This window comes from Mauremys mutica, chromosome 1 (genome assembly GCF_020497125.1).
Source record: "Mauremys mutica isolate MM-2020 ecotype Southern chromosome 1, ASM2049712v1, whole genome shotgun sequence".
Lineage (NCBI taxonomy): Eukaryota > Metazoa > Chordata > Testudines > Geoemydidae > Mauremys > Mauremys mutica.
The window spans coordinates 337,239,010-337,260,114 of NC_059072.1; the positions used below are offsets into that span (position 1 = coordinate 337,239,010).

General features: G+C 40.0%; 2 protein-coding genes and 5 non-coding genes across 15 annotated transcripts in view; 6 read left to right on the forward strand and 1 right to left on the reverse strand.

The window, feature by feature from the left end:
- The window catches only part of TAF1D (TATA-box binding protein associated factor, RNA polymerase I subunit D), a 33,848-nt gene extending 26,988 nt beyond the window's left edge, over nucleotides 1–6,860 (forward strand). For 5 of the 6 annotated variants that reach the window (XM_045019831.1, XM_045019843.1, XM_045019820.1 and 2 more), the window contains 5 exons: nucleotides 735–821; nucleotides 1,983–2,051; nucleotides 3,207–3,292; nucleotides 5,067–5,159; nucleotides 6,800–6,860. The gene's annotated coding sequence lies outside the window, so the exon portion shown is untranslated. Of the gene's footprint in view, nucleotides 1–734; nucleotides 822–1,982; nucleotides 2,052–3,206; nucleotides 3,293–5,066; nucleotides 5,160–6,078; nucleotides 6,610–6,799 lie in introns of those variants that run through there. The other variant, XM_045019862.1, reaches the window with a different exon arrangement.
- On the forward strand, nucleotides 307–379 carry LOC123362338. The gene has a single exon (XR_006576437.1). It is a non-coding gene; the product is annotated as a small nucleolar RNA Z40 (small nucleolar RNA).
- Nucleotides 1,783–1,914, forward strand: LOC123362347. Its single transcript, XR_006576445.1, has one exon. It is a non-coding gene; the product is annotated as a small nucleolar RNA SNORA18 (small nucleolar RNA).
- Nucleotides 2,953–3,093, forward strand: LOC123362340. Its single transcript, XR_006576439.1, has one exon. It is a non-coding gene; the product is annotated as a small nucleolar RNA SNORA8 (small nucleolar RNA).
- On the forward strand, nucleotides 4,512–4,632 carry LOC123362345. Its single transcript, XR_006576443.1, has one exon. It is a non-coding gene; the product is annotated as a small nucleolar RNA SNORA32 (small nucleolar RNA).
- LOC123362343 lies at nucleotides 5,211–5,343 on the forward strand. Its single transcript, XR_006576441.1, has one exon. It is a non-coding gene; the product is annotated as a small nucleolar RNA SNORA25 (small nucleolar RNA).
- A 6,476-nt stretch (nucleotides 6,861–13,336) lies between the features above and the next one.
- The window catches only part of CEP295 (centrosomal protein 295), a 48,326-nt gene continuing 40,557 nt past the window's right edge, over nucleotides 13,337–21,105 (reverse strand). For 3 of the 4 annotated variants that reach the window (XM_045019897.1, XM_045019889.1, XM_045019884.1), the window contains 5 exons: nucleotides 19,307–19,424; nucleotides 17,658–17,861; nucleotides 16,789–16,888; nucleotides 15,526–15,625; nucleotides 13,337–13,739 (listed from right to left, as the gene is read on the reverse strand). In XM_045019897.1, the coding sequence (XP_044875832.1) occupies nucleotides 13,701–13,739; nucleotides 15,526–15,625; nucleotides 16,789–16,888; nucleotides 17,658–17,861; nucleotides 19,307–19,424 (561 nt within the window). In that variant the 3' untranslated portion in view covers nucleotides 13,337–13,700. The remainder of the gene's footprint in view (nucleotides 13,740–15,525; nucleotides 15,626–16,788; nucleotides 16,889–17,657; nucleotides 17,862–19,306; nucleotides 19,425–21,105) is intronic. The other variant, XM_045019903.1, reaches the window with a different exon arrangement.

The window sequence follows — 21,105 nt, forward strand, 5'->3', positions numbered from 1 at the left end:
GCTATAGGATTGGATTATGCCAGGGTGTGCAGCATCAGAGTAGAATCTGTGCTGTTTGTTGGAAAGCAAAAGGCTTCATAATGAGCATTATGCACAGACCTGTATTCCTCTAGTTTGCTGTTTTGAAGAGCCATATAAAACTCACTGTTAGTCCTATTAAACTTGCCATCAGATTTTTTGGTACAAAGAAGAACTAGAGCTTTATTTTCATTTAACTGGCATCAGTTTTTATACTGAAAGAAATAGGTGGAGATGTTTCATAAATGGTAATTTATTCTGCTCCAGAATATAGAGAATGTTGTGAGGAAATGTTATGATGATTGGCAAAATGTTCAACTGCTCTGAAGAGAGTGAATGATGACAGCCTTTCTGAACATTTTGGTTATGTGGCTCTTGTCTGTTGTGCTCCAGTTCAGGTACACGCTTGCCATTTAATGGTTTAAGCTTACCTTGGTATCAGACTAAAGGGAAAATGTTAGAATCAGAACTACCATGTTTGTCTATTGCCACTGCTCTGTGTATATAGCAAGTGGGTTTTTTGTTAAACTTTACCCTCTGGGGTTCTAGTTTTTAGCTCTCCAAAAGTAGGGTTGTGGCCAGTAGTTACATGGGTGATTTTCCAGGGAGAACACAGGTGCTTCAGGAGATGTATGGTGGTACAACCCCATTGTTAAAAATTGCTGCTTCTTATGTGTTTGTGTTTTTGTGTGCCTGTAAACTGACCTCTCTTTCAGGTGGAGTACATGTTTAGAAAGCAAGGCAAGTGAAGTGATTACAAAGAAGCTTTGTCAACCAGAAATTAGGAGATGCCTGTTCACAAGGTAGGAAATTCTACCTCTTGCCCTTCTATTAAAAATTCAGTGTGCAGTGGCTTTTGGTTTTAAGTAAGAACTTATCTTCTATCAAATTTATTCAATTTGAGAAGCATTTCAGTCTTAGTAAATTTAATTGTAAATATAGAATGAACTCTTAGTTTTATCAGTGCTATCTCTTAACTTCACTGGCCTCTCCAACAGACATGCATACAGAAATATCCAGCTAAATATTAACATGCGGAACTACACTTCCCCTGAAATCTTAATTGCTATTGTTACAAATAACACTTGAGATGGCTAACTGAAGAAATAGCAGGGAATTTTTTTTGCCTTTTTCAGTCACTTTGTGCAATTGAGAGTAGTTTGTGTAGTCCATTTCCCTGTCCAGATTAATAATCTGGCTAAAACTAAATCACTGACCATTACCATCAAGAAGTCTCCAGTTCCAGATTATAACCTGTTCAGTATTAACCTGTCTGGATGGGACATAGAGCAGATGGCAGCTGTTAAATATTTGGGCAGCATCATAGATTGTACTGAAGGATCCTCAAAAGCTGTGGACATGTGTGTAGCAGAAGCTAGTGCTGCTGCAGAGTTTTTGGGCCCTTCAGCAGCCTGTGGGGTTGCTGGGATATCCAGTTTTCTACAAAGCTTCTGATTTATAGAGCCATAGTTATATCAACTCTGGCAGCGGAATGGATTGAGGAAAGCTGAAGAACACCAGATTGACCCTGTTGATTCTCGTAGTCTTTGTCCAATGAAGACTTTATCTCAAATGGCAGGACAAGATCAGAAATCCATTATAAATAATGGAAAAATCAGGCCTTTACCTCTTCAGTAGGTGTTCCTGTTGAAGTTATTGTTTAGGCTGGTTGATGCTGACAAAGCTTGTCCTATATTGGTGATTACAGAAGCTCTAAGAGCTCACCCCTGTATTTCGTATTACAGTACCACATAACTGTACGTAACTGAGGTCTATCCCGATGGAGCCTCTCCTGTAGGTTCATATCGTTGGAAATACCTCATAGAGCAAACTTGTGGTTTCGCTTTACCCATTGAACTATTTGTTAGCTCTGTGGGATAAAACTGCAAGACAGATTTTAATTGCGGTGTATGTAACTATTTAACTCTGCATGGACACTGAGCAATATATTTTCTGTCCTGTAGGCACTAGCTCAGTTAACACTCGACATGGATTGAAAATCTTGTCACAAAAGGAAATGGGCAAATTGCTGGGTAAGATTTAGTGAGTGACTTGCAATGCGCTTTGACTGTCTCATTGTAATTAACTTGTTGAATCACATTGTTTAAGCTGAAGGGTAGCAAACTAAACCTAGATCTCCTGTTCTGTTTCTGCAGCTTCAGAAATTGTGAAATCAATCCTTCACCCAGCCTTTGCTGGAGAAACTGTTTTCTTTTGAACAGATTGTTTCTAACCTTCATGGTTGTCAAGACCAGACAGTGTATAAACAGATACATTAAGTCAGTAGACCATTTGAAACAATAGCGTTGAGGTGTGAATCTCACTCATTTTGCTGGGCTGCTAATGCTGAAATCCAAATGAAAGTAAAGCAACATAAATGGATTTAGTAAACTTTAGCAGAATTTGTGTATCCCAAACTGAACTCTCCATGGCCATGTGCCAAAAGTCACCTGTCCCTTCTCCAGTTGCCAAACCCCCATCTTCTAAAGTGCTGTAAGCACTCAGAACAAAAATGTACAACACATTGAAAATGGTGGAGGCAGCATAAAATAACAGATGTATTTTCATTAAATAAATGAAATTGCTGCAGAAATTCCAATGTGCTGTGCTGGAGTGTTGAAGAATCCAGGGATCTTGCCACAAAATCACTGCAGATTAGTGTCTTGACTAAAACTAGCTAAATGTTCTGTTTTTAAAAAATGCTTTAGCTGGAGAACAAATCTCTATTATAATCCTAGAAACTGAGTTACTAGCTTCATTTAATAAGGACTCCTCTTATGCTTCTGGTTACTTCACAGCTTGCAAAATGGAATTTTGCTCTGAGTTTACTACTGTTAGATCATTAACTTCTAATTCAATACTTACAGAAATGTAATTTTAAAATGGGCTGATACTTTGGGATGGTGGAAGCTGTTACAAACACTATTTTAACACTGCACTGCAAGGTATCTGCATCCAACAGCATTCTTCTGATGGGATGCTCAAAAACCAGTGCTACAGTAATTCAGCATTTGGCATCGTTGGTTTTCATGCTGCTGTGTGCTTGTTAAACCTGGTATTTCTGTTGACACAAACTTGAGTCTTTATAGATTTAAAAGCAGATATGTTCACTTATCCATATAGTATGTCTGCCATTGACCAGCTGTAGAAGACTATCAGTGTTGCACTCTCTGCTTTATTCTTTTTAGAGGGACTTCACTACACTACTAGACAGACCAGGTTTCATTATGATGAAAGAATTGTTTGGAAGACAGTATTGTGACATCAACTTGTTGTAAGTATATTACCTGTCAAACAGCAAACATTTATTCATCTTTCAATTTGGAAGGTATATGTGACATTGCACTACATAATGTTTTATGGAAATATGCTTGTGTAAATGTAATGTAACTGGAATATGCTTTAATCAAAATCTCTTGTAAAGTATCATTACAAAGCTATCTACTGAGTGTTCATCCTATTTGTATGTATCATTCTTGTAACTAGAAATATGAAGCGTAACTCTGAGGTCCTATTGTAATTATGCAACGTGTGGGCCATTAATGGTGGATTAGAATCTTGAGGGCTCCCATTGACCAGGACAATTGGTTGTAAACGGTTTGTTTACCTGCAAGCCTTCCTGTGTACTTGTCACTGTAAGACCTCATTCTGTGGACATGATCATGTCACCTGAACTGGAACCCATCTTAAATCTGGTACTCTTCTATTTAGCTTTATACAGAGCCAAATGGATTTATTTGGGGTTTGGATCCCATTGGGAGCTGGGTGCTGGAGACAGGAGTACTTGCTGAGCTGTTTTCAGTTAAGTCGGCCACTCTGGGGGCGTGGTTCAGAACCTGGGTCTGTGTTGCAGCAGGTTAGCGTATCTGGCTCAAGACATGTTTCTGGAGCCCCAAGTGGGCAGAGAAAATGGGCTCAGGGGTAATCTCAGCACATAAGGTGACTGTCCCAAGGGGGGTCTGTGTGACTGAACCTGTCACAGTATATAATTGCAGTGTGAAATAACTCAAAATACAATTAAGATTTTGAGAACATCTAATATGCTGAAACTGCAGCAGACAGTGCTAGAATAAAGTAGAAACACTGCTGAAGAGTGGTCTAAACCTCAGAATAAGGCAATCCTCATTTCTAATTGATAACATTTGACTTGGGCAAAATCACTTAATTGTGACTTATATCTGAAATTAGGATAATTCTTACATATGTACCTGGCATTGCATATGTACCTTGCGTGGGTGTTGATTTAGTGTCTCAAACAGTTTTGAAGGTAAAAAATAACCTGAAGTTCCAGGCTGTGTGAAGCTAGAACTGATGTCTACTATGAGGTGTAAGCACTTGTAATGCTTTGGGATCTGTCAAGGACAACTGTTTTGATACACAGCTTGGCTCAGCTTAATTTTTAGAGCTTTAAGTTGCCATCTGCATCATATAACAACTCTGGCCTTCTCCTCTAAAGGTTTTAGTGCTCAAGTATTACTTAAAACCTCTATCAGTGGTCATTACCAAGGATACTAGGAAATACCATTTCTGGTGTGCTGTGGACATGACCATAAAGTAACTCCATCAGATTTTGGCATTGCTACTTTAGTAGCACTAAATTTGTTGGAAACAAGTAATTTAAGGGATCAAAGAGCGCTCTTTCATGTCTGTCTTTGCTTAAATCCTCACTGAAAACCTTTTACATAAATTTGTTCTGTTCAGTGTAACCAGATTTCAGCTAAAGCAGTCTAAAAATTTTAAAAATAGTAGTTATGGAAGAATTAGCACTTGGACTGTACATTCTTTATCGGGATTATAGGCAAAAATACCTGACTTTATGGAATACTTCTAATAGATCTGTTTTGATTTTGTTTGAAGCTCCTCAGATGGTTGACAGAAGAGCAATTATCAGAGGACTCTTGCAGTTAAATGTAACTAAAGAAAACTGACAACATTAGCTAAACTGCCTCTGAATTAGAATGCTTTTCCTGGTTTATCTTCAGGCAACTCTCTCCTTGATAATTTATCGCTTGATACTAACCAAATCTGACTCTACTTTAACCCCTTAGTGTCTATGGCTGACAAATCACTTACCAGAAATCCCAAATGAAGACCAGGAATGAACATGGATATGGAAAAGACTTTCTAGCTGTATTGCAAAGGTAAGGATGCCTGCTAGCAATTCTGATAAGCAACAGCTGCCACTATACTAAAGGTCATTTCAAAGAGGGCTTGCATGGCTGTGAAACCAGCAGCTCTTAACGCGATGACCTAATATTGAAATCCTCTGCAGGATGCCATGAGCACTTAGTGTGCTATGTGGCCTATTTCTGAGGAGATAGACATAGTGAAGCTAGGCTGTTGATCAGGTGCAAGAGGAAGGAATGTGCCACTAAGAACACTCCAAATTATAGATCCAGTGTCACTGCCAGTTCATGGGAAAACTTACGCTGGCTTCAGAATTTAGGTTACATTTTAGTTCTTCAACCAAGCTTCTGACCTCAGAACTGGAAGAAATGGTTTAAACTAATATTTAATGTATGATAGAAAGTGGCTTGATGCTGAGTCCCATACTTTGAGTGTGTCACTTCGGTCAGTTGGTCTGGCCCTAAGTATTAGCATTCAAAACAGAAATAAATTGTAAATGTATTTTCTAAACCCTTTTGTCTTTGGTGGGAGATTTCCTCTTGCTAGTTGAGGACCAACCCTGGACCCAAAAAAGGTGCAATGTATGGTACCAAAAAACCTTGGAAGTTTACTTGTATTACCTTACTTTCACATACTTCACTTCCAACAGCAATCTGTTCATAAATAGCTGATCTATCAACCAAAAGCCAGCTCTAGGTGACAAAGCCATGCTTTTAATGAAGCAAAAGCAGGCTTGCAGATGAGGGTGAAGCTTGAACCAAATCAGGGAATGTTCATTTTTAATCCACTAGTCACTGATTGTGGGAACATCAAATATGTAGCACTATGGAGCCAGCTTCCATAGGCTGGGGAAGGGCTAGAGCATGCCATCTTGTAACTTGACTAACCCTACCTCCAACATAGGAGCTGTAGTGACTTTTTGTTCTTGTTGAGGGAGCTGTATCCAGGATGCAGACTGAGCCGTCCTTTCTTCAAGAAGGGAGAAGATGAGGGGGTGAGGTCGAGGGGAAACTCCAGAACCATGTCCTCAAATATAATAGCAAGGAAAGGTCAGCTATGTAAAGCTGTGATATCAGAATTAACCCTGTTAAATAGCAGCCACTCGAGCTCATAATATCCCTTTATTCATTCTTCATACGCCACTACCTGTGAGTTGGTCAACTTCTAAATCCGAGCTAGTCAATAGGCAGACCAAATCCAGACTGCCAGATGCTTTCGAACAGACCCCAGAATCTTTTTTTATTTACTTACTAGAGCTGTCGATTTAATCACAGTTAACTTGCACGATTAACTCAAATTAATTGATTAATTGCATGGTTCATAAATTTCAATTAGTAGTCTATTTAAATATTTTGGATGTTTTTCTACATTTTCAAATATATTGTATTTTGTGTTATAATTGAAATCCAAGTGTCACCAGAAAGTGAGAACAGGCAGTTGCATGGCATTTTTGTAGCTGGCATTGCAAGGTATTTACATGCCAGATAGGCTAAACATTCGTATGCCCCTTCGGCACCATTCCAGAGGACATGCTTCCAGGCTGACACTCTTTTAGAAAAAAGGAGGGGAAAAAATGCATTAATTAAAATTGACTATTCTCCTTTTGGGGAGAATTTTGTTTTACTCACATTCTGCCATATATTTCGTATTATAGGAATCTCGGATGATGACCCAGCGCATGCTGCTCATTTTAAGAACACTCACTGCAGATTTGACAAAATGCAAAGAAGGTACCAATGAGATTTCTAAAGGTAACTAAAGCACTCGACCCAAGGTTTAAAAATCTGAAGTGCCTTCCAAAATCTGAGAGGGACAAGGTGTGGAGCACACTTGCAAAAGTCTTAAAAGAGCAACACTCCAATGCAGAAACTACAGAACTCGAACCATCAAAAAAAACCCTCCTGCTGGTGGCATCTGACTCATAATGAAAATGAACCAGCATTGGTCTGCACTGCTTTGGACTGTTACTGAGCAGAACCCATAAACATGGATGCATGTCCCCTGGAATGGTGGCTGAAGCATGAAGGGACATAGGAATCTTTAGTGCATCCTGGTACATAAATATCTTGCGACACCGGCTACAACAGTGCCATTGGAGAAGCAGGCAGCATTATCTCCAGATGTAAACAAACTTGTTTGAGCGATTGGCTCTACAAGAAGTAGGACTGAGTGGACTTGTGGGCTCTAAAATTTTACACTGTTTTTGAATGCAGTTTGGTACATAATTCTACATTTAAGTTCAACTTTCATGAGAGATTGCATTATAGTACTTGTATGAGGAATTGAAAAATACTATTTTACAGTGCAAATACTTGTAATCAAAAATAAAGTGAGCACTGTACACTTTGTATTCTGTAATTGTAATTGAATTCAATATATTTGAAAATGTAGAAAAGCTGCAAAAATATTTAAATGGTATTCTATTGTTCCACAGTGCAATTAATTAAATTTTTTTAGTTGCTTGACATCCCTATTGGTTTATTTTTTCTAGAGTGTGGGCCTTGACTATTCCTTGAACAAGAAATTTTGACCTTGACAAAAAACACTACCTTTGTTTACAGCACAGTGCATGTGTGTTAGAATGAATTGTTATACTAACACCCACTTGTACTGGTAGATTATGCATATGCTGCGCAGTTGTACGTTGAAAACCTGCGTTTCATTCAGGCACTCTTACGGATCTCAAATTCCCATGTACTGCAGAACAATGTTTTTGTGTGTGGGGGCGGGGGGGTGTTGAGGGAAAAATTAGCAGCTGCAAACTGTCTTGATTATTCCTGGTGCTAGCAGTGCTTTCTCAAGAACACAAGAATGGCTGTACTGGGTCAGACCAAAGGTCCCTCTAGCCCAGTATCCTGTCTACAGACAGTGGCAAATGCCAGGTGCCCCAGAGGGAGTGAACCTAACAGGCAATGATCAAGTGATCTCTCTCCTGCCATCCATCTCCATCCTCTGACAAACAGAGGCTAGGGACACCATTCCTTACCCATCCTGGCTAATAGCCATTAATGGACTTAAGTGGATAAATTCATGGAGGTTCTCTTTTAAACCCTGTTATAGTCCTAGCCTTCACAACCTCCTCTGGTAAGGAGTTCCACAGGTAGACTGTGTGCTGTGTGAAGAACTTCCTTTTATTTGTTTTAAACCTGCTGCCTATTTCATTTGGTGACCCCTAGTTCTTGTATTATGGGAATAAGTAAATAACTTTTTTCCTTATCCACTTTCTCTACACTCATGATTTTATATACCTCTATCATATCCCCCCTTAGTCTCCTCTTTTCCATCTTTTGCAGCTTCTGCAGATTGCTTAAAAACTACATCCATATCTGACAGTTAATGTTCAATAAGTGCATTAGGGGCCTTTTTGCTAGGCATTTGTTCCTCTTCAATCATGTTCAAAGTGCATATTTCTCTGTACTTAGCTTCTGCATCAGCCATTGCCACCACTTCCTGTCCATTAGTGTCAGAGGCAACTTAAGAACTCCAGCTGGTTGCGGTTTGCAGTAGTAAATTTGATACTTTTTGTTGCTTTTACCTTTTAACTCAACACATTACATACATTCTTAATGTAGCACTTGATATTATATGTGGGTGTCTTAGGGTCAATGCACCCACTTAAAATTCCCATGCAATGTTCTTGCTAAGAATATCAGGGTAGCTGTGTTAGTCTGTATACACAAACTAATCCGGTGGCACCCTAAAGACTAACAGATTTATTTGGGCATAAGCTTTAATGGGTAAAAAAAATCACTTGAGCTGCATGGAGTGAAAGTTACAGATGCAGGCATTATATAATGACACATGAAGAGAAGGGAGTTACCCAAGTGGAGAACCAGTGACTGGGCCAATTCAATCCAAGTTAGTGCCTTATGAGTTTCTCACATGTTGAAACTGCTTTATAAATGAATTCAGGGTTCTGGAGTGGTAGCTGTTGGTCTGTATCAGCAAAAACAATGAGTCCTTGTGGCACCTTCCTTTCCAACCTTAATAAATTCAGTTTATGGGTGCAATTTTTACTTTGTGGCACTTCACTGATGTATTGGTTTTTATTTTAGTCAGTGGGGAGACAGTACCAACTAGTAGCTGAATTTTTGAAGAATACCTTTAGGGAGGCCCTTGTTAAACACAAGGACTTTGCATAAGTTACAATTCTAAAGTAATTTTTATAATGTATTATGTGCCTACCATTTGCTGATGCATTCCAGTAATTTCTGGCTGAAAGCTGATGTCTTAACCAGTACCTCATTACAACATTGTTGGCATAAACAAAGCTGGTACTCAGTACCATTGGACTGTTTCTTTGCCAATGCAATACTTTATCTGTAACACTTAAACAATCTGAGCGTTAACTGATAATGCAGTACTGTCAGTCAAGGGCCACAATTTAACTTTGTAAGGACTGCATGTTCACATGCCTGAGTCCCATTTTAAAAAATTGGATCTTATGTATTCAAGAAAATGTTTCTTTTCATTTTTCATGTTTGACACCATTGTTAGTGAGAGAGGGCTTTCAGATGATACCCAGCTTGACCTATTTCTGTTAACATATGAATATTTCCACCAACCAGCTCTGCTGGAAGGGCAGTGAGTCTCTGCTGCAACACTGCAGAGGATGACAGCATTTAAATTATGATTCTGTAGACTTGGGAATCAAATGCCTCCCTTACCTCTTTATCATTAACTAGCTCATAGAATTATGCTTGCTCCTAGACTAATATTGACAGTGTAATGCTTTATTTTAGGGAGTGGTATGGCCATGTTTATTTAGTAGTGGACATGACTAATTGTATACACTGATTTAATCACCAGAAGATCAGCAGTGTTACTTGAAGGTGGGTGGTGGTGGTTTAAGGTCAGTGAGACACCTCCCTCAGCTGTGGACAATTTAAAATGTCGAGTTTGCACTGCTTCACTGGATGCTTCTGTAGTAAATTTGATTATTGAATCTTTTAACCTAAACTTGTCACATGTATTTTTAAAAACCTGTTTTGGAGGATTTAATTGAGTCAACTTCTAAACAGGAAACTTCAGGGTGAACTGCTACATTGATTTCTGAAGTTATTTGTCACTGATTCACAGTTCTTACTCATTCAATAAATAGCATACTGTGTAAAAAGTTTAGTTTAATACTATTCAGCTATATGCACTGAAATGTGAAATAAGAAACCTCTAAAGTGAGGAAGTATTTGACTTACTTGCTACCTCTGTTTACTACTGGTACAGTATTGACTTGGGGAAACTAAAGTTGATTTGAGTCTGGGTAATAGTGGCTGGGAATGGTGGAACTGTCAAGCATCAACTTGCTTAGCTGGGAGAAGAGTGGTGTAGATTATAGCTTGAACTAGACTAGCTGCATTCTCCATATAAACAATGAAAGTTGCTGAATATTTTATTAATACAAAATGCTCTGGAAAAGTTTACTATATACCTTGTTTTGACCCACACAATAGAACTTGTTAAAGGTGCCAGAGGGGAATGTTTAGTAGCTTGAAAATGGAAGCTACAGCAGGTCTGGGGAGATGCCTCTCCCTGCCACAGCCCTGAGCACCTGCATGGTACTTAATAGGCTACCACACAGCTTAGGGGAACTTAACTGGCTATGCCATCTTGTTTGTTGTCCATGACTTACTAAATACCTGACTAAATCATACCTTTAGCTATAGGAAGCCAAGAGAAACCTGCCCCCAAGCATGCTTGAGAGTGCAACATGCCTTTGAATTTTATGTTGGGGCATGCACTGAGCTCTTAGCTTTCTAGAGCTCAGGAGTTTGAGTGTATGGTTTCATCAGACTTTCAGTGGAGTGTTTTTTTTTTTATGGTTCAGTCACATGAAGTCTAAGATGCACTATCATGTTTCCCTTTTTTATTGGAGAAAACCAGTGAGGAACACTTGTGTGCCAAGTCACCCTTCTGGAAATATAATCCAATGTGAATCTCTCCCCTGCTCAAAAAGAATAAGATTTCCATGTTGGTTCATAGCTATTTGAATTGGTGTCTAAATTCAGCTCTAATATACTTAAATATAATTGATATTCCCTTGCACATAAACTTCAAGTACTACTAACCTTTTCTTAAATGCATTACCTTCAAAAGTTTAACCAAGAACATCCAAATGGATCATCTACTTTAACCTGTCTAGTAGACCTAAGTTTTCACCCACATATGCCTATATTGAGCTAATAGCTTGTTTGACTGAAGCATATCTTCCTGAAAAGCACTGTCCTGACTTTAATAGATCAAGCTGGTAGTTTGTTTGAGCATTTACACTAGGGGTCTCAAACTCAATTTACCTCTGTGCCAGTTCTCAAATCCTCCCAGCAGGCTAATGTCACTGATGATGTTCAGAAAAAAACTAACCCATTTATATTGTTTCAGAGTAGCAGCCTTGTTAGTCTGTATCCACAAAAAGACCAGTACTACTTGTGGCACCTTAGAGACTAACAAATTTATTTGAGCATAAGCTTTTGTGGGCTATAGCCCACTTCATTGGACTCATAAAATGGAACATATAGCAAGGAGACAGCTATACATACAGAGAACATGAAAAGGTGGGAGTTGCCCAACCAACTCTAAGAGGCTAATTAAGATTAACTGTTAGAAAAAAAACTAGTGATAATTAAGACAGTTTGACAAGATACTTTACTTAACATGGGGGAAATAGATTCAATGTGTGTAATGGCTCAGCCATTCCCAATCTCTATTTAAGCCTAAATTGATAGTATCTAGTTTGCATATCAATTCAAGTTCAGCAGTTTGTTAGAGCCTGTTTTTGAAACTTTTCTGTTGCAAAATTGCCACCTTTAAACCTGTTACTGAATGGCCAGAGAGGCTGAAGTGTTCACCTACTGGTTTTTGAATGTTATGATTCCTGATGTCAATTTGTGTCCATTTATTCTTTTGCATAGAGACTGCCCAGTTTGGCCAATGTACATGGCAGAGGGGCATTGATGGCATATATCACACTGGTAGATGTGCAGGTGAATGAGCCCCTGATGGTGTGGCTGATGTGATTAGGTCCTATGATGGTGTCACTTGAATAGATGTGGACAGAGTTGGCACTAAGGCTTTGTTGCAAGGATAGGTTCCTGGGTTAGTGTTTTTGTTCTGTGGTGTTACTATTTGTGTTCAGGTGGGGGGGGGCCTGTCTGTAAGCAAGGACAGGTCTGTCTCCCAAGATCTGAGAGTGAGGAATCATCTTTCAGGATAGGTTGTAGATCTTTGATGTGCCTGAGAGGTTTTAGTTGGGGGCTGAAGGTAATGGCTAGTTATATTGTATTTTTTATTTCAAGTTTCTTAGAAATAAAATTGTCATACAACTTTTCACCTGCCAAAGTATTTTTAGTGTTTTACCCAACCCTTAGCAATGCCTCAGTGATGGAGCAGTTGAAATCTTCAGGATTGAAGCAGTGTGCACATCAGATAGCGATGTTCAGTATTGTAAAAAAAGGTGACACTGATTCTGCCCAGCAACTAATGATATCTCTGTCCCTCTCCTCCAGCCACTGGGAGCTGCAGGGGTAGCACCTGCTGCAGACATCAGCAGCATGTCTTTCTTCCACAGGCTGCAGTGGGGAGGTTCTAGGGGCCCAGATGGCCTATAGGCCAGGACTTTGAGACCCCTGATCTACACATTTGTAACTCTAGGTTAATGAACCCAGCAGCTGCTAATTCAAGTTCTACTAGTGCAGGCCTTAGTGTAGCACAGACAGCCGGAGGCATGTTCTTCAGCCTCCTTATTTTTAACATTTGTAAATGTTGACACTAGAACTAGATACAGTACTCCTATATCTGTCTCACCACTGTAGTGTACAGAGGGCAAAATCACCTCACTACTTCTGGTTAATCATCCAAAGACCTCATGTTAAGGATGACTCCCTAAAGCCTTGCCAGGGTAGTTTACCATCTGTATCTTAGAGGGACTCAAGAGTTTCAGTAAAATACATTGGGTAAAATTTTCAAAAAACAGGCACAACAGAGCCTAGGATGAAATTTTCAAAGAGAGAAATGGCAGGGGTTTAATTCCCATTGAAATTAATAGTAATAGGCCTAACCACCATTTGCACCTTCCAAAAAAAAGTCTCCCTTCAAGTTAAAGGGTGTTTGCATTTTAAATCAATGGGAATTAAGCAAATTTGAATATTTTACCTCTTATCCTTTGATTTTCCAATACATTGACAGTTGCACATAAAGCCCAGGTTTCATTACAAAACTTTATTCAAAAGATTCAGCTGACCTTTCACTTTTAAATGCAGACCATCCTCAATGTAAAAAGCCTTTGTACAATAATCTGAATCATAATACAAGCAGAAATGAGTATGAACTGGCAGACCAAATCTGTAATTAGGCAAGCTTTGGGGGTGATCACTCAAACCTAGGAAATAAATTAAGTTGCTACTGTTTAAATTATGAATTTTTGACCTCTCAAAGCTCAGTACTTCAGTTACATAATGATACTGCTTAATGTGAATTTGGCCTTCTCATACGTTCCTTGGATTGAACTGAGAAAGGAGTCAAGGAGTTTTTATTCCCAGAAGTTTCTTAAAAGGATGTAGCGTTCAATGTGTCTTTTTGGCTCGTAGTTTTTCCAATGTTTTCTGTAAGAAAAAATAGATGTTTGAATATCCAGCAGATTCACTTAGATTTGAATAAGGCTGGCAGTGTTATGAATAGCTAAATGCTCTATAGGAAGGGCATTAGCTAAGCTTCAATGTACTATTTGAATACTTGCCACAACAGCAGCTTGGATTATGCAGACTGACATATTCCAAAAAATGGTATTCAGTGTGTTCAAATACATCAGTGTATTTGGCACAAGGCAACCCTATGTAAATAACTGAACAAGCACAGTAACTACTACATTTCTTCCTGTTCTAGAAAGTCCTGCAGTGGATGTTCTAACTACATCCCTCTGAAGGGATTTTCTCAAGCTAACCCTAAATTTGTTGCAATGAATGCAATAGTGTGCAAACAGCAGCGAGAAGTTTAAATCCTGATCTTCAGGTTTGGTTTAAATCAGGGGTCTCAAACTCAAATGATCACAAGGGCCAGATGAGGACTAGTGCATTGACCTGAGGGCTGCATCACTGACACCACCTCCCCAACTGCCTCTGGCCCCGGCCCCACTCCCACTCCACCCCTTCCATTACATCCCACCTCTTCCAACCCCTTCTCCCCAAAGTCCCCACCACACCACTGCCCTAGGGGGTGCAGAAAGGGTGCAGGGTGCAGCAGGGGCTCAGGGCAGGGAATTGAGGTGAAGGTGGTGTGCAGGGAGCTCAGGGCAGGAAGTTGCGGTGCAGGAGTAGTTCAGGGTGCGAGCTCCAGCCTGGCACCGCTTACCTAGAGTGGCTCCAAGGTGGCAGTGGCACAGACCAGGGCCAGAGCAGGCTCCCTGCCCTGGCCCCAGAAGCAGCTGGAACCATGTCCCCCTGCAGGCCCTGGGGGAGGGGAAGGGGCTCAGAGTTCCATACATCTGCTGCTCTTCCAGGTACCTCCCACAAAGCTCCCATTAGCCGTGGTTCCCTGTTCCCGGCCAATGGGAGCTGTTGGGGGCGGTGCCTGGAAGGAGGCAATGCAGGAGCCCTTTGCCTCCTTCTCCCTCCCCCCTGGACTGAAGGGGTGTGCTGCCAGCTGCTTCAGAGAGCAGCAGGGGGCAATCTTGTGGGTAGGCAGAGGGGCGGGGAGCTCAGCGGGCCACACGCAAGAGCCCCACAGGCCACGTGTTTGAGATCTCTGGTTTAAATCAAGTGACAGTTCCATTTCAGAAACAACTAGTGTAACCTCTTAATAACTAGAAGAGGAACACTTGGACTGTAGGGCACCAAGATTTCAAACACTGACTCCTAATTTTGGATGTTTTTACCTCTGCACTCTTTCCAACAGTCATATGAGGGAAAAAAATCAAGATCAGATAATGATACTAAATCCAATTTTAATTTGTAGGGAAAAGTTTAGCTGATGAGATATGGAAGGGTTTCTTTCTTTCCCCACAGTTGTTTTGGCCAGTGTTCGTAATTTAACAATACACCTTAGAGACCATAGCTCTCTATTGCTATTTTTCAACCTGGTCTTCATTGAAAAATGCAAAATTTTAGTATGTCAAATAATTTAAAAGTTAGTAGCTGAAAGCCCATAAACACATCACATGGCTGTAATTCGTCACCATGAGATAGGGTGGTAGAATTTCATCATTACTGCAAGAACAGCTCACCTCCATATGCTTCAGATGAGCTCATTTTTAATACTACATAGGTAGCAGTCTCATTAAAAAGGGAGTGCACCAACAGGGCAGTGGAATTAGAACTGCCCAGAACACAACAGGCACTAAAGCAGAAAAATGTTAGACCAAGGGGCTTAAGATACTGTACCACATGCACTTACCTTTTGAAACTCTTTAGCCTTTTCCCTGTTTTTAGCGTAGGTTTCTTGTCTTGATTTCTCTTCCTTTCTGATTTTCACTTCAGCTAGTTGATTATAAAGTCTGCCAAACAGTAAAAACACGTATACTTATTATTAATGGGGGCTCAACTTAAAATTGAAGTGTTTGTATTATGTATACAGGGTTAATAAACTAGAAACGATTAAAAATGAAACTCTGGTTTATTTCTCTAGTATCCCAATAATCCTTATTAGTATTTATATCCAGTAAGTTTATTACCCAGAGTTTTGAGGTTTATATTTGTTTTACTATATGTTATCACCTTAACATTTGACAGAATGTGACTGGCAATTTTCCCAGTGTTTTACTGATCTAAAATCGTGAATTTTGATTTAAATAGTAAGCACACTGGCATGAATAATTATTTCAGCTATAGTAACTCAAACGGAGGTCACCGAAAGGGAAAAAACTGTTTGCTTGGAACTCTGTATGTCAAAAATCTTTTCATTAAAGAGTGAAAAAACTCTTTATATAGCATAATTTATAATTATGGATAGCGAATGAATTTAGATGCAGCAAGACTTAGGCCAAGGTCTCAGCCTAACTTTGCCTGGCATAAGTGTTGTTTTGCCATCTCCCCTCATACACAGATTTGCTTAAATAATGCTCCTGCTGGCTAGACAAAGGTGATGTTCTGTTCATAGAATGTGTTGCATTCGATTTTTGATAAAAGGAAAAGTTACAGTGTAATAAACATACAACCCTGTAATCCTGAAAGTGCCTTTTAGTGGGGAAAAATAAGGCTCATAGATTTTAAGGCCAGAAGAGACCAGCACGATCACCTAGTTAGACCTATTAAAAAAAAATATACATATACACACATATACATACACACACACACAGAACTGGAAGGGACCCCGAAAGGTCATCGAGTCCAGCCCCCTCCCTTCACTAGCAGGACCAAGTACTGATTTTGCCCCAGATCCCAAAGAAAACAAAAAAACCCAAACAAACAGGGTCTCTGCCAATCTGACCTGGAGAAAAATTGATTCCCTCCCCCAGTTTCCTACCTTGCACTTCCAACAAAAAGCACAAAATACTAGTCTCCACAAGTACTCGTCTAATTTAAGTCTAAGGGGCTGAAATAAATGGGAGATCAGAAACCATCGCTAAAATTAAGGCTCTATATTACTACAACAGGAATTATTTCAGAAACAAAAGTAGTTTAATTAGTTTAATTTCTCCCAAATATATTCACACAATACCTTAAAGTGCGCTGCTGCATTTGAACATCTGCAGACCTTTTGTCCTCTCGAGAGCACACTTTCACTTCTCCCACTTTCTTCAATTGACTGACAACTGCACCTTTGTTTTAAACAAAATATTTTTTAAAAAATTTAAAAATGCAACTGAGGCCAGTCCAAAAGTGGGCTCATACAGATCAGTGACAACAAAGTGAACTGGAGAAGTATCCACTATATAATCTTTACCAGGACAAGTTTACACCTTTTACAGACAACAGTTGAACACTGGCCTCAAAAGGCAGTAAGGTCTGAAACAAAAACAATCATGTTTCCTATTTTGGAGAAAACACATTTGTAAAGAAACAGGGTGGTAGAATGGACTCCATGGGGCAGAATTTTCTCTTTTGCGAGTAAGTCTCCAAATCTCAGCGAGGGACAATAGTAACGATCTTATCTCATACAGAGAAACACCACCAAGTTGTAAGGCTCTCTCAGTTTTTAGACTATTGTCTATAGTGGGCCAGAGAGTTAGCCTCTCAGAATGGTGCTAACTATGCATCTTATTTCCAGCTTTTAATTCCCATTAAAAGCAGCTAAAAATGTGTTACATAAAAAAGCAGTATTGAGAATGTAAGCAATTACTGTTTTTCCAGGGATTTGCTATAAATAAGCAGGTGAAGAAGTGATCCTAGGATTATGAAAGAGGGTTAGGTATCTGAAACGCTCTTAGTTAAGATGTAATCCAGGCAGTGAAAGTCTTTGAGAACCCGTTACAGAATATTCTGATCTGCAAGAGCAAAGATCCAAAAGTAGCAGAATCTATCCTGCTTTATAGAATAATTACTAGAAGAATCCCATATGCCTAATCCCTATTGCCAAATGAAATTTACCAGAAGTAGGAGAATCCTCCTTTGGCATGTTAAATCTTTCAGTCTTGTCCCTTTGAAACAGCTTAGCTTGAGGCTGTTCAGAACTTCTCTCTCTCTTTTTTATTTCTTCTACTCTTTTAGAGGACTTCTGGATGAAGTTTTTCTTTCTCCTTAAAAATGATTCTTGTAAACTACCTGGTGTGGAAGTGAACTCTAGCAACATGACTGTGAAGAAAGGAGGAAGGTCTCAGTGCTTTTGATTTTATCGCTGATAGGATAATCAGCTTTAGTAACTTATGAATTTAAATAACTGTCCTAAAACTGAGCTTTACTGTTTTCATGGATTGTACCAGGGTTTGATTTGAAGAGAATTAGGAAATTTACTAAACAAACAGCAATTCAGATTTATGCTTCCTACAGTTATTTTAAAGCTACAGTGCACGTACATAGCATTTTGTATTTGCAATACATGTTACTAAATCTTAATACCTTAAAACATACTATAAACAATAGGGTCCACATTACAGACAGACATTCTCAAACCACTGAGCAGATCTAGCTTGTCAGAGAAGTACTTCTTATTTTAAGAATGCTCCAAAGTATACAAGGCACCCCTCCATGCCAATCCTCAGAACTTTGGTCTGAGGATCTTACAAATTAATACACATCTACCTCGATATAACACGGTCCTCAGGAGCCAAAAAAATCTCATCATGTTATAGGTGAGACCGCGTTATATCAGGGTAGGGAGAGGAACTGCTCCTCACCCCAGCTCACCTCCGCTCTGCCTCCTCTCTGAGTGCGCCGCCACCGCTCCGCTTCTCTCTTCCCCCCGGCGGCATGCACAGGGGAAGAGGTGGAGATGAGCTGGAGCAGTTCCTCTGCACCCCGTTACTTGCTGCGGCCCTTCCCGGGGCCCCCCCACCCCAGCTCACCTCCACTCCGCCTCCTCCCATGAGCGCGCCGCAGCTCCGCTTCTCCCCCCTCCCCCCCCAGGCTTGCAGCGCTAAACAACTGATTGGTGCAGCAAGCCTGGCGGGGGGAGGAGAAGCAGAGCTGCAGAGCGGAGGTGAGCTGGGGCGGGGGCGGCTGGGGAAGGCTGCAGCAGGTAACAGGTGGGTGCAGAGGAACCGCTGGTGGTAACACAAATTTGGATATACCAAGGTAAAATAGCCCCGTCCCCCAGAGAGCTGCTTTACCGCATTATATCCGAATCCGCGTTATATCGGAACGCATTATATCGGGGTAGAGGTGTACTAAGGGGCAGGAGACCAACAAGAAATTAGGAAAGATGGAGAACATTACATATTACGCAATGGCTCGGCAAAGCTGGTGGTACATTATGATGGAGCAGAAGACTTTTCTAATTAGTGGAAAGGATAGAATGTATAAATGAGAGGAGTTAATAAGCTTCTTGTTGAAGTAAGTCTTCAAGACAGGCAATGCTGAAATAAACTTTTCAATAGGAACAGGCAAAAAAAGTTGTTTCCATGGTACAGCGGCATACATTGGACCTGGACCATATCTAGTATAATGCTGTAATGAATGATGGCATATACTTATATAATTACAAGCCTACCGTAAGTGGAGCTGTATTTTACCAGTGTTTTAATATTTTGGAGATTCTCTGTTTCAGTTCTAATGAGTATACTGAAGTTACACATGAATACCTGCAGACTGATGTAACGGAGACTGATCCTCATTAGGACTCTGAGCTATTGCAGAGTAGTCAGAAAGCGTGAAAACAGAGTAATCTGCTTCTGGGTCTAAAGGTAAAAATTCTCTCCCCTGTTGCAAGACAGAAGAATCAATTGGTATAATGTACTTAGAACAGGCTACACATTTTAGTGAAGTAATATTAATCCATCTCCATTGTTGTCAAGGAACAAACAATTAAGGAGCCAACAGAATGAGATCTTTCTTCATTAGCACAGATGCAATAAAAATGTAGTTAGCACACAGCAGCAGGGAATCCTAAAAGCCATTTTATAAAGATTTCTCTTACAACAAAAAAAATCAGATCCTTACCCGTAAAGCCCCTTTTCCCCATCAAGTTCAAATGTCTCATGTTTGCTTCAGGACCCAGTTTTGCCCCCACCTACATCCGATTGCTTTTCTTCCTGTTCCATCTCTAGCTCCCACATCCACTCTCACACAGTTCTGTCTCCTCCTCCTATTCTCAGATAAATGTTATTCCCCAAAGCTGCCCCAATGTTTACAACAGCCTCCAACTGTCTATTCTCAATTTCCTCCACTGTCTAATTGCTTCTTAAAAGCCACCTTCATGCTCTTGGAGCTCTTCACTATCTCTCTGTGCCCTCTTGCAATTGAATTATTATTCATTTAAATGTATGTGATCATCTTCCCAAGATAGCAGCTATGTTAGCATGTTCCTTCAAAACACTGGCTGGCATCAACTATATTACAGTCATCCACATAGTCTTGAGAAAATGTATCTTCTTTGAATAAATTACCCTGTGATCATCCACTGTCAGAATGGTTTAATCCTAACTGGCATTATCTGTAGAGTTTGGAACTGGTCAGGGTCAGTTTGTGGACAACATATGAGCATCTGAATAGGGACAAAATGACCTAGGTCAAAGAGAACCCAACCAAGGAAATGCCTGGAAAACTGGCAGTTCTCAGATGAGGAAACAATGATTCACAACCTGATTTTAAAGTTTTATCATTAGCATCCTCATGGACCTTTCCAGAGCTGTTGAAATATCCTGAGGATGGAACAGTTGCTACCCTACTTGAGTCATGCAACGCTGAGGAAAAGCTATAGTTTATCCACTGAGAAAGAAAAGGGAAGATTGGACAGCGAGAGACCCCTAAACATTGTCTGAATTGCAGTTCCAGAAGTCTCATTAAAAGTCTACTACAAAATACCCTGGGGCAAGTTTCCTACATTAGAATAAGAAAGCCTGCAGTCAGAACTTAAATAGCATACTCACACGACTGACTTAGTCATTCAGTACCCAAGGGGGTTTGGGAACCTCATTTGTTTAATTTGAGCAAAAAAGACACAAAAAGGATACTATAATAAAGACTAGTGCAGTAATGCAATGAGCCCACCCTCTTCTGTCCATTCTAAGAACTGCAGATGGCTCTGAAGTGTGCCTCTATCCAATACCTGGATGCCCTTTCTCTGGTAAGGTAATAGGATTTTTGCCTTTCCCATTGAGTCTTCCAGGAATGGGTTATTGCTCTGCCTTACTAACAGGAGGACATTTCTGTTCTTCTGACAGTGTGAACTTTGGAGTACTCCATCTCAACTAAGCTGCTGGGGTACGGCAAAGGACGAAGTGAAGGAAGCAGGATAGACTTCAGTTCTCTGCATCAGCCCAACCTACCAGACATGGCATTACCACCAAATGGCTCAAATATTTGCAAATCTGGAGAACCCAAAACATGCTAATGATCTACAATATTGTATTACATGCTTTAAAATTATCAAGTTTCTTCT